The sequence below is a fragment of the Bacillus rossius genome, chromosome 8, assembly GCF_032445375.1.
Source record: "Bacillus rossius redtenbacheri isolate Brsri chromosome 8, Brsri_v3, whole genome shotgun sequence".
NCBI lineage: Eukaryota > Metazoa > Arthropoda > Insecta > Phasmatodea > Bacillidae > Bacillus > Bacillus rossius.
The window spans coordinates 51,826,044-51,839,291 of record NC_086336.1 but is presented as its reverse complement, the minus strand read 5'-3'; the positions used below and the strand labels follow the sequence as shown (position 1 = coordinate 51,839,291).

The 13,248-nt window shown below is 39.9% G+C and overlaps 1 protein-coding gene across 1 annotated transcript in view; it reads left to right on the top strand.

The window, feature by feature from the left end:
- Window positions 1–13,248, top strand: part of LOC134535373 (dynein axonemal heavy chain 7-like) — a 145,720-nt gene that overhangs the window by 126,938 nt on the left and 5,534 nt on the right. The window contains exons 52-57 of the mRNA XM_063374446.1: window positions 4,501–4,652; window positions 6,782–6,934; window positions 8,006–8,154; window positions 9,391–9,610; window positions 11,207–11,366; window positions 12,289–12,449. Coding sequence (XP_063230516.1) covers window positions 4,501–4,652; window positions 6,782–6,934; window positions 8,006–8,154; window positions 9,391–9,610; window positions 11,207–11,366; window positions 12,289–12,449 — 995 coding nt within the window. The remainder of the gene's footprint in view (window positions 1–4,500; window positions 4,653–6,781; window positions 6,935–8,005; window positions 8,155–9,390; window positions 9,611–11,206; window positions 11,367–12,288; window positions 12,450–13,248) is intronic.

The window sequence follows — 13,248 nt, the reverse complement described above, 5'->3', positions numbered from 1 at the left end:
CGCTTCTTTTGGGGTTCGCCTCGGTGCAGCGCTGAGCTACCACTTCAGTTTACGTTTCATGATGATGCTTACCAAGTTGTGAATATGCATCTGATCCAAGGATGGGCCGTGAGGAAGGTGTACTGTGGTCAATATTTATTTTGGTATCCATGATTTTATTAGAAACTTAGATTCATATGTATTGTATTTTACTATTAAGTGTTTCCTTGTCATTTTGTGAATATTAAAAGTTATTTATCCAATCCTTGAATGTTTTGGTACCGAGTTGGCGGAACATGCCATTTGTTCGGACGTGCTGTTCTCGCTCCGGTGATGTAAGGAGACGATACTAGCACTGGAGAGAGAGAGTGTGGCGGTGCGAAGGGACCCGAGACTCACAGGAGTGGAGCGCGACAAAGCAGTAGCGTGTGCAGCGACGGGAGTTCGGCTGGCAACAGTAGAGGGTTACGGTGTCCGGCGCACGTGATCGACTAGTTTCACCGACTAGCAGCAGTGTTATAGCGAGTGAGCAAGTTCGCCACCCGCAGAACCAGTGCGATTTCTACGAGTCAGCCGGTGCGATCGCTGGCGAGTACCAGGAGGAGTGGAGCCGCAGGCAGACGGTGTCTGTGGCAGGCCTTACGGACCTTCCGGTCAGGTCAACCATGTCAGGTGGTTCGCAAGATAGTGCCACAGCTCAAGTAAGTGCAATGATCATGTGCGGTTCCCAGATTTGCATCTCGATCCCCAAGACAGTATACTTTGTGAGTGAACAGTGTGCAATTTATGAAAAACTGACAGAGAGATTTAACTTTTGCCCCAACCGGTACATGATGTTATTTACAGATTGCAGATGGTTAAAGACTATTCTTAAAGGATCTATTATTTATTACTAATTTTAGTTTTGCTAGTTATGCATTTTAACAAAGTTTTAGTTTTGCTACTGTCATTTGGCAAGTTTTAAAAATAACATCATTCATAGGACTGAAGTTCTCACTGAAATACCATCAAATCTAATATTTCAGAGATTTAAGATTTGAGTTAAAAGATAGGAAGAAACATATTGGAGGAAATGTAGTAAAATCTAAAATTTGACATAAACTATTAAGCCTGTGGGAAGCTTTGACTAAGCGAATCAATTCGAAGCTCATTTTAATATATATGGAATTTGACTTCCTCAGGAAATTTTGTGTTCATTTTACTTGAAGCTTTGAATGTGATATGAAGCTTCTCATTTGTGGCAAAGCATTTAAAACACTGGAATCATAAAATTCCCTGCTTCTCAGTCATAAGCTCAAATTTTCTAAGTTTAGAATTGTGCTTTTTTTTGTCTCACAAGTGCAGATTATTTAAACTTAAGTGAAGAGTTATTTGGTCGGTATGATAAGCCACATTAATATTAAGTAACCTATTTTTACATTATTGTTTTTTACTTTTTTCAGCAATTTATGTAGTTTTTTAAGATAAATTTTATCTTACATTTAAATCAATGTTAAATAATCCCTAGATTACACATCACAAAAAAAAAAATTATGTTTTGACGTTAGCCGGGGCTTCGTCCCACGAGCCTGATCGTCCTCCGTTCCCTTTCCCACCACCTTTCCTACCCGGCATTTGTGTCGTGACGTACGTAGCCGTGTGAGATTCAAACTGCGCGCCACGAACTACAGCAAGAGGGCGCTTAGCTGCAGTGCGCCGCACCCCTATTTGTAATAGTAATATCATTGTAATCCTTTTCTTTTCGCCCCAAAATAGTGTCATGACGGCTATGTATGTGAATGTCTTTTGTTTAATTAAATTATGATGTTTTGTAATAAAATACGTGCAAGCACGGACAAGGATGCTCCCTACCGAGCGGCGGAGGAACTAGCACGTAACTTGATTTAAACTGTTTTCTGTCATATAAGTAATTATTACAGACGGTCTGGGTATGGGTGTGATGTGCTAATTTTTGTAAAGAGTTTATGTTATTTTCAATAATAACCCGGGGCACGCAATAGCTATGTTGTTAACGGTAATTGTGTTCGGCACGAAGGGCGCCATGTTGCCTTCCGCAAGCCCTTGTCTCTTCCCAGTCTCCTTCTTCAGCCGGCCGAGAGCGGACGTCTCTGCAGACACCCCGAGGACATCACCGTTGTTTCACCGAGAAGTAATTCTGTTAAGTAATTTATCCAAATCGTTTTCTTTATATCCTCGGGGCCTCTCTCGGTCGGAGAGACTGCTTAATTAATATCCGTGTAAGAAGTAAGAACTTGAGGCGACCACATGCGTAGTTCGCCTCCTCACCTAATTCGATTCGTGCCTCGGGCGTTTTATAACAGTATCAAGGAAGGACTGTGTAAGGGCGTGTAACGTGAGTAAATAAAAACCAACTTAATTGAGTCACGTGTCTTTGTGTGCGGGGGGGCCACGTGGGTCCTTAACCTGATCAGCGGCGTGTGGGACGCCCTAAGAGCCCACTGCGGTTAATTAGAAGCATGCCCGACGCTGATAGCGGGCTTGGTTAGGAACAGGTGTTGCATTTAAAATCAGGAGGGCTAATATCTCGCCGCACACGGGCCACGTAACGCCCTGAGTTAGAGTTTCAAGTCGGGTCCAGGTGCCCACTCACGTGGTGGCGCCCATTATTTTCCACCAGTATTCAAACCTTAACACTGGCACGCCCTCAGTTTCTAAACATTTGAGATTAACACCAATTTTCAATATGTACCTACATGTCACCCATTAAGTTGTACATTGTAACACAAGAAGTAAACCTCAAAAACCAATTATTTGGATATCTTAAATGTCTTGTCTTCCTTTCTTTTAGAATGACAGTTGGTATTATGTATCTATGTATGAGGCCAACATGATAGTGCTATTTGTGCTGTGTGTAAGAAAAAAAGTGTTTCATGTAATACCTATTTTGAAGTAATACAAATTTTACAATGGATTTTATGATAATTTTTTTAGAATTTGACTAGACATTTGAACATGCATAAGTATTGTGATTTTTGAAATGGGCTAAATGGAACAGTTTTAGGATAAAAATAATTATTTAATGTTTATATGTTTTGTGTGAAAAAATTTGGTTACTTAAAAAATCAGAAGGTGGTACTCAGGTTTGCTTTTTTGAATGCATGGTTTTTTGATTAAATCTATTGAACGGTGTAAAATATGGGGTCCAAATGGTTTTATAGTAAGGATGCTAAAATATATTTTTTTTACTTAATTCCAATATTATTTTAAAAATAAATGTAACAGCCATGCAAAGAAAAATATTCGCAATTTGATTTAGTGACTTAGCAAATATTTGTACTGACAACTCGGATGTTTAATAGGTCTATTTTTATTTTTATTTTTCTGAACTTAAAATACAATATATGTTCATTGTTTCAGCAACCGTAATATGTTAAACAAACATTTAGGGGTTGAATGTTTTAACACTATAGTTAATAATTAATATATTTTGTTTTCTATCTTATTTTGGACATTTGAATTTGAAAAATTTGGAATCTGATCCAACAAAAATAATAAGTAGTGTCTTTGTAGAATGTGATAGTTCTTTAGTGTGTGTTTTAATATATGATGATTAAAATAACATCTGTTCTGTGGTGTGCACTCTCAAAAAAACATTGAGTGGTTCTTAGATTTATGTTTGGCCTGCAGTTTGAAATACAACATGCAGCCATGGCTTTCCCAAGATTAGAATTCCAAGCCATTGAATAAAAGTAGGATTGGGCTTTAATCGGTTGAGCCCTACTGCCAACTGCAGAGTAGTTAAGCTTGTAGGCACGATCCCTCAATTGCTGGGTTAGTTTCCACAATCTTAGATTTTTAAATTTTTTAATAATTAAAATAATCAGTTATTTAAATATTTATCAAAATATTTAACTTGGCTAGACATAAAAAATATATATGTCCAAGCAGTTTTACTTTGCTACTGTCTAAAATTCATGAACAGTCTCCCAAGCTGTAATGGCCGAGGAATTACTGATTATTTCACGGTAGTGACTATGCAAGTGTCATAATAGGTAACAGTATTCCATAAATACACCTACTTAAAAAAGTGTCCAACGATAAGTTCCGTGCCCCTTTTGAGTCGTAAAGTGTAATTGAAAGAGGGTACTGACATAAGGGGTGTGGCCGGGGGGGGGGGGGGTTAGGGGTTCAAACCCCGCCCCCCCCCCCCTTCCTTAGCACCAAATCTTTAATTAATTTCTTATTCATCGCTCAAACAAATTTCATATTAAAATTAATAAAATTTTTACCATTACAATATTTAAATATAAGTACCGAAAACTGCTAAAATAGCACTATTTTACACCTTAAAATCAAAATTTTCCCGGGGGAGGACCCCCGGACCCACCGCTTTAATACGGGTTTGGGGGGGGGGGGGGGTCCATGCTTCTTAACACCCTCCCATACACAAATCCTGGCTACGCCACTGCTGACATTTAAAGATCCAAGACAACGGGGTGGGGGGAATTAATTTTCCTTTGGTAAACACTGCTGTTGGTTTTGCGCGTTGCGGATCCTCAGCGGAGCTGGGCCCTCGTTTTGCCGCGTCACCGCCCGCGGACCTGGCGGCGTGCGTGGGGGACTACGACAGCTGCACCCCGCTGATGCTCGTGCTGCCCCCCTGCACGGCCGCCGACCCCACCGCGTCCATTCTCAAGCTGGCGGAGGACCAGGTGAGCGGCGTCTGAAACACTGTCGCGCCATCTCAAGTGCCTGTGAGGACGGGTCCCCCTGCATGCTCAGAAGATTTGTTGTTTTACGTTTGCATTTTTTTAAATCGAGGCAGCACATTGGCCCGTGCGGTGCCGCACACACTGAAAATTAAAAGATGTGACCGCCGAGATTAAAACAGGTGCTGGACTTTCGGTTACTAGCTCGATGCTGATAAGTTGAGTCATGCAGTGTGTTGGGATCAAATCTGGATATGAGGCATCCGGCTACTTGTACTCAGCAGTGTGTTCATATTTTTAAACTGTTTAGCTTTCTCATAGAAACCTGGAAGTCTTAGGTCGCATCCCCACCAGGATGCCTGTTACTTGTATTGTGGAATCAAATGAGCGTGATTTCGATAAACCATCGTGTTTTTACATGGTTTAGGATTTTGGCTAGTTCTACTTGCTCGTTTGGTGAAAGGCTGCCACCAGTCATGTTTTCAGACCCACACACAACTACAGAGGTTTAAAGTAGAAAAGCACGCCGCTCACAATATGTTCATTGTATGTTGGCCATCTTGTCCATGATGTCTGAGGTCTACGCTGTTCCTCGTACGATACATGATCAGAGTGACAATTAATGTGGTTCAGGGTATGCTATGACCAAATGTCAGTGTTATTGCTATGACCTAGCCGCCATCAAATGAGAGGGAAGTGGTGACTCCATCCCTACGCATTATGTCATTGTGTGGGGATGGGACCGGAACTCCTTTGGTCACCACTCCAAGATTGTGCCTGTGCTGAGCATCATGTATGCTGTTATATGTTAGTTCAAACAGTATACATGTGTTCTCACATAAGTTTCACATGCCTTACCTGCTACTGATTACATAGAAAGAGATTTGGTTCGGGTTCGTTTATTACACGGTACATGAGTAATCATATAAAAATTAAAATGAAACAGAATAAAAGCCCTGTGGGACATAATTGAAATACAGTATATCCAGGCCACTCATGTAGCTGATCAAAGTCTTTAGCGTTTTTTTCTTTGTTTCCAAACACTGTTATACGATTATTGTTTTTTAGTTAACTAAACAGCCTACCACCAAGGTAGACTCCAAGGAACGAAAATGTTTAAAAATAATTACATACCAGAATTAAAACTACCAGTAAAGAGAGCAAAGATGAAGTCCTTGGACTGTGGAAGGTAACCTAACTTGGGTTATGATGGTGACTGCAGCATATTTGAACCTTAATAAAAGATTTTTTAAATGTATTTAACGTGGTACCACTGGTGAAAAATAGTTAATACATAAATACCTTCAATGAAATATTACACGAACCCTCATACAATACAGCTCCTTAATAATGGGCTATTAGGTAATATGATACTTATTTTAAATAACCATGCTTCAGCAAGCTCTTGTCTGTCTTCGTGTTGGTAAAGTTAATACATAACAATGAAATGTCTGCGGAACAAAAAACATAGCACTCGGGGAAGAAGAATAAACAGATTACAATAGTTTACTTAATAATACTTAACGGGTGCAAGGCACTCTCCCTCCTTCCTCCATCACAGGGTGTTTAGCACGCTATTTGCAACTGGCTAGCGCACACGTTGCTCTTCGCACACGTGATCAGTAAGAGAATGAATCAAGAGGGAGGCGTCGGGAAAAGGAGACGCGTGAAGACGGTCCAGGCTGTACGAGGGCGCAGTCCCGGACGATGTCGACCCTGCCCCGTTTATGCGACGAAGGCTTGGTTGTAAGGACGACGGTGATGGACAAGCCGGAGCCAGGGTCTCCACAGTTAGTACTTTCGTACTAGATCTAGTACTTTTATAACTCTTTTAGTGGTTTAGTACAGATCTAGTACATTTTTCTTTAATATAATAATATTATTGTAACTCCAATATATTTTTTTATTAAGCGAAATTATTTTTAAAAACTATGGAATGTATGTGTGTGTGGTGTGATATTTAAGTTCGAGCATTGCAATGTCATAATAACTTCCTAAATTGTTAAAAATCATAACAAATTATAATTTAGTACTTTTTTTTCTTATCTAGTACTTTTTCCTCGCCTAAGTTGGTACGAAATATTTTTTTCCTTGTGGACACCCTGGCCGGAGCCTCTCGGTTGCCGTTGCAGGGCGTGTCGCCGAGCAAGCTGCAGTCGCTGTCCCTGGGACAAGGGCAGGGACCCTCGGCCCTGAAGATGATCCAGGACTGCAGTAAGAGCGGCAGCTGGCTCGTGCTGCACAACTGCCACCTCGCCGCCGGCTTCATGCCCTCCTTGGAGAAGGTACCCCCCGCCCGCGACGGCAGTGCATCCTAGAAACATTTACCAACTTGTGCGTTATAATGTAAAATTATTCTGGCTTGGAAACTTTTGTATACCGTATTTACTCGTGTATAGTGCGCACCACGATTTTTGCAACAAATTCGTAAGAAAAAATTTTTTTTCCCCCCATAAATAAATTTTAATAAAATTTTGTGGTACCTGTTAAGTAATTACTTATGAAACAAATGATTATTTACATTGATGTGTGGTGATGTGTCAGGAAAATACTTAAATAAAATACTCTTCCATCTGAAAGCGAAACTTTTGTGGCATACTGTACCATCTGAAACGACACAAAAAAGGGCGCGCTATAAACGAGTATATGCGGTATTTATATTCTTTTACTGAAATCTATTATGATGATAATATAAATATCATTTTGGAATAATAATCACTCGAGTGTTACTACTTGGTTTAATAATTCATTAAAGAACACCAATCACATTTTCTTAATAATTTTTTTGAGTTAGTATGATTTAAAACAGATGGGAAATTAATATAATTTTGGTTACGTTAAGAATAAAATTCAATGAATCAATTACATACAGTATTATTCATGCAAATATTTTTAACAATTTTTATTTAATTATTTTTTACCAATAGTAAATAGATACACCAAGTAGGACTCATTCAAAAAAAAATTTAAATTAGTAAAGGTAGCATGTATGAAGTTTATAGATTTTGTAAGAAATTTGGTTTTGTTTTCTGCAACATAGTACATAATTTTTTTTATATGTAACATACTCTGTGATGACTATTAAAAATGATAAATACCTTTTTTATGTTTAGATCAGAAAATCATTTTTGAAACGTAAAATTTTACTGTTTTTTTTTGTCTTTTTATTGTATTTTGCACTTAATTTTCTTGGACTTCTGTGAAGTGTAAAAAAATTATTTCACTATTGTCATGAATAATTTAACATACTCTTAGAAATTTTGATCCAAATAAAAGAAGATTCGCAGAAGTCTATCAAATACGTTACTTCCAGTGTACCGCGCAAGCACCTAGCCCGTGCGCTGTTTGTGGCGCAGGCATGCGACGGCTTCACCGCCCAGACCACGCACCCGGACTTCCGCCTGTGGCTCGTCACCCAGTGCACGGACTCCATCCCCGTCACGCTGCTCCACGCCGCGGTCAAGATCGCCAGCGAGCAGCCCTGGGCCGTGCGTGACGTCGTCAGGTGCACTCTCAGTTCCCCTGCCTGTCGTAGCAACAGGACGTGATCTGCTACGGAAATAACTTGCACCTAGACATTTCAGTTCTTCTGGCTCTTTTGGTCAAAAGTAATATAATTTTGACAATTCGTTATTATTTTCACACCAACCTCAATTTTTCCATAATACGTATAATGTGCCGAAGTGGACTGGGTGTGGAGGGGTAGGTGGGGAAAAGGGAGAATTGGTGAGGGGAAGCATCTTGCGGCCGGATAATCACGGCGAAAAGAAGCATGCAGTTCAAAATTGTTTCTCCCGCCAACACAGCCGACATGCTGCACAATAAAAAATACATATAAAGTTATTATAGGTTGAACAGACCCTTTTACATTATGTTTCTCTATTTCAAAAAAAAAAGAAAAAGAAAAAGAAAGAAACCATAAAAGGATAATTTCTTATAGAAATGTTGTGTGGAGTTGAATCAGAGTTTTTCTGGGGGATCTTATGTAGTCCAAAAATAACATTCCAAAAAGTATTCAAATACTATTTTTTATATAAATACTATCCAATTTTATGTACTCAAACACAAATAGATAAGGATGTGCAAATATTGAAATTAAGTAACTGAATCCTAAGTCTATTCAACTTGTTTTGTTTTGTCATTTCTTTATGATTGAAAAATCTTTTATGTGTGAAAGACAGCCTTAAGGTACTTAGTTTACACTTATAAACATGGAATTTTATTTTATTTATTGAAAGGGTAAAATTGTATGTACTTATAGGTCCTTGGTTATTATGCAGGAAATTTTAAGTTGTGAATTTCCTAATATGATTTTACTGTAATTGTAGGTGATATTGTACCGGTAAAAATTTTGAATTAAACTATTTTAAGTATTTTTTTCATTTTATTTTCCATTATATGTGTAGTTTCGTTGACCGACCGCATAGTTCCTAGTACGCTCCAGTCAGTGGCGTAGCAGGCGGGTGGCAGGGATGGCCCCCGCCAGGGGCGCCGGAGCAGGGGGGGGCGCTGCCGCGACGGTTTCACTGTTAATGAACTCTCCCCTCCTCTGTTTTAATCCAAGAGGGGGCGCCATTTTCAAGTCTGGCCAGGGGCGCCAGTCACTTTAGCTACGCCACTGGCTCCAGTCACTCCAGGGTAATCATCATTGTGGCGATGGCCGAGGATTCAAACTATCCTCCTGGCCGATCAGCAAGTCATCATCGTTAGTTAGTGATCTGTTGATTGACGTGCTGGGCAGGTCGGCAACCGAGAGCGCCGCGGCAGACCCGGAGCTGCTGGAGAGCAGCCGGCACCCGCGGGAGTTCAGGAAGCTGCTGTGCGGCGTGTGCTTGCTCCACGCCGCGGCCCAGGAGAGGCTGCAGTTCGGATCTGTTGGCTGGAACGTCCCGTACCGTTTCACCGAGAGCGACCTCCGCGTCAGCGCTCTCCAGATCCATGCCCTCCTGGAGGAATGTCAGGTTAGAGGGAAAGGCAAGATATGCCATGTTAAATTGTGACTCTCGTATCAATACTGTAAAAACTGGTTATTATATCTGTATCCCGGAGGTAGAAGTCACCAACGTGTCACGAAATTGTAATTTTCAGGAGAACAGGTTTTTCATTTGTTATCAACTTTTTTTTTAAGGCTTCTTAGCAATTGAAATGAATTGCTTTGTGAAACTTAAACTCATTATTCAAGATATTCGTACTAGGCGAAAATACTATTTTCGAGATATTAGTTAACTGTTTTAATTATGCCAACTCTGTTTCATTAACAAATGGAAATGGTGTCTTATACCTCTAGGATACAGATTAATGCACATGATTTGATGTTTCATTGGCAGATGGAGGTATCAAAGGTAGTAAATAAAACTGGGAAAGTGCTACATCATTTAATATTTGTTTGCAAACTGTAGATTTTTTTTTTTCAAATTATTGGGCTTATTAATCTTTTTGATTTTATCTTGATAAGAAAATTTAGGGTATGTTTTCCAAGCTAAACGATCCTTTCTTAGGTTATAATTCCCAGAATCCTTGCTTTACTTGGAATTATAACACAAAACCCCTTGCTTCATAGTATAAGCCCTTGGAGGTGTGCAAAAAAATGGATAAAACCAAATTCAGTGTCTTGACTGAGATTTGAACCCACTTCCTCGTGAATTTTATTTTGACTACAGCGCTATCTTCCTTGGTATCACTGTTGCTTGTGCTTTCTACTGCAGTGAACTGGAATTAAAGTTAAAGTTAACATTGCAATTGTTATACATTACACAGTTATTTACACTGGTGTAAAGCATCATGATCTCCAAGATTATAGCTTACTTTGAACTACTTGTGTAGTGACGTGGTGCTAGTAAATTGGATAATGCCAAGGATTGGGATCAAACCAACTTGCCACATGAGCCCCAGTGATCACGGCCACAGAGGGCCTTGGGTGGAATTTGAAGTGACATCGCTTAGTGTCGCAACAGGCTGCTTTGAATGCAGAATCCTCTTAGTGGCAGTCCTAGGCTTTGCGTGGCCCTGGGCCACTTACCTTTGCAGTGAACAAATATTTTGGTGAGTAATCTTAGTGGCAGGCCTGTGGATAATGGGATAGCCCCCAGAGAAAAGGGAGCTTTCCCTGGGAGACTTTGAAAAATAAACCCCTTCAAAACAACATTATAAAGTCAACCTGTAACTTTAATTTCAACCATGCGTTTGCTAATTTATTTTAAGATAAATTATAATTTTGATTCCTGGTTAATTCACTTGGTTTAGTTTTATAAATGCTAATGATAAAATTCTGGTGATATCGCTATTGTATTTCCAATATGAAATCATGAGTACTCAATTAAAATCATAAGGTACTGACCTGTCTGTTAAATTATGTGCTAACAACAATAAAGTCTTCCGGGACCCGGAGCAGTTGGCTGACTCGCCCGGTTCTGGAGAAGCCTCTGAATCCTCTTCTGGGGCCTATCATTGCTATTTTTCTGGGTTATTTATTTGTTGATTTCTCATAAATATGGTTTAAAATAACTTCAGTTAACGGAAAACACGATAAATTAGTAACGCAAAGCGTTCTGATCCAGGAAGTCCCCCTGGAAGCAGTGCGTCTCCTGGCCGGGGCGTGTACCTACGGAGGTCGTGTAACTGACGAGTGGGACCACCGCGTGTTGGCAACAATGCTGGAAAATACTTTTCAGGAGCAGATCCTACAGCAGGAGAACCCTTTCTTTGTGGATGCTTCAGGTGAGCCTTCAGCATGCCACAAATGTCTTGTGAAGTGTTGATGTGAAAGGGAAAATAAATGTTCCTTTACGTGTACACGGAACGTTTCTTGTGGTTAAGGCAAAATATATGAGAAAATTGTTGCTGTACTTTTGAGATTAAGATTATTATTTAAGATATTCGTACTAGGTGAAAATACTATTTTCGAGATATTAGTTAACTGTTTTAATTATGCCAACTCTGTTTCATTAACAAATTGAGATGGTGTCTTATACCTCTAGGATACAGATTAATGCACATGATTTGATGTTCCATGTTCCAAATTTGAACATTGTCTACTGTGCCTCAAAAGAAATAAATAGAATATTAATTAAAGGACCTGTGATTACTTAACATTGAACTTTTAAAAAATGGTGTTTTGGGTCTTAATTTTTACTTTAAATATCTTTGTTGTTGTCTAGACTTGGAGTGCTAAAAGCGGACTGTAACTTAAACAAATTGGTGGAAATCCACATGAGACTAATTTACCATGGATGCGCCATTTTTTCAACTGGTTTTCCCAGGCGGTGCTACCAAAAGCGCCACTGTAGTCTTTAGAGTGGGACATTCAAATACATGTTTGACTTGGCCTAGACAGTGGTTCTAAAGTAACTAATTTGGGCTGTCTTTTTTTTAAATTGATAAACAAAAAAGCAGTTTCAGTTGATATTATGATTTGAGTTACTAATTAATTAGATTTAAGACACAAAAAAATAATTTAGTAGAATAATTTTTAATTTCATTTTGTAATATTTTAAAATATTGTTTCTGTGTTATTTTATGCTTAAGAATTTTCCAGTGTGGTTTTAGTGAAATTGTTTAATGGTGCTTATGGTGGTACTATCAATGTATCAAATTCAAACTGCAGATTCAGAATGTCCCAATGTGTTCCGGTGATTGGCAGGTGCTAACCAGGTGGACAGCAAGCAGATTGTGGAGCAGGAGATTATGGGCCATGCTCAGGGAACACCTTCTCTGGCGGCCATAGGCTTGCACGACAATGCCGCTCTCAGGCGGAGCTTTCAGCAGACAAGCACGTTACTATCAACGCTCCTCCTCAATCAGGTACAAGTTTTTTTTTTACTTTAGATAAAATGAAAATGGATATCTATGTTATACCGTATTTAATCGCATAATGTCCGCCATCGCATAATGTCCGCACATTTCTTTTTAAATACTTGAAATGTAATTTTTTAAAATCCGCATAAAGTCCGCACCAGACAAAGCAACCTTGGTCACCCCTGAAAGGCACAGTAACGGGATGGAAATTTACTGACGCTGTCAACAATGCTTTGACCTTGAGTTGTTCATTTCTCCGGAGCGGTCGCTGAGAGGGTTTTGTAGCGTGGTGATACCGTCCGGACTCAGAAACTCGCACTCCACTGCGCAGCTGCCTGCGACGTCACGCGAGTTGCAAGGGGATGGGCTATATATAGCACAAGCCAGTACACGTCAACTCACACTACGTCACAAAGTAGGGGAGGTAGCGGAGAAGTGGTGGGGGTACATGCGCACGGTTTTTTTATACACACAGTGGGCAAGGGACAGGGAGGGAGGCTCGCCGGCGCCGGCTAATGCAGACATTAGACATCTGCCCCGTGCCGTCAGTGGCCATCTCAATGAAAGATTAAAAAAAATATATTTTCACGCAAAGCGTTTATTTTGTGTAGGCTGGCTGCGGCTTCTGAACGTAAGAGCGCACACGCGAGTTAGAGAAGAAAAAAAAGAGTGGCCTCTTCCACTAATCGCCGGCACCCAATTATCTCGACACCTGTCACATTTCTCACGCCCGCTGCGGAGGGTCGCCAGTCACCAGCACTCTGCTAGTAAACTAATTATGAGAGAACACTTTTTTTACTCTACC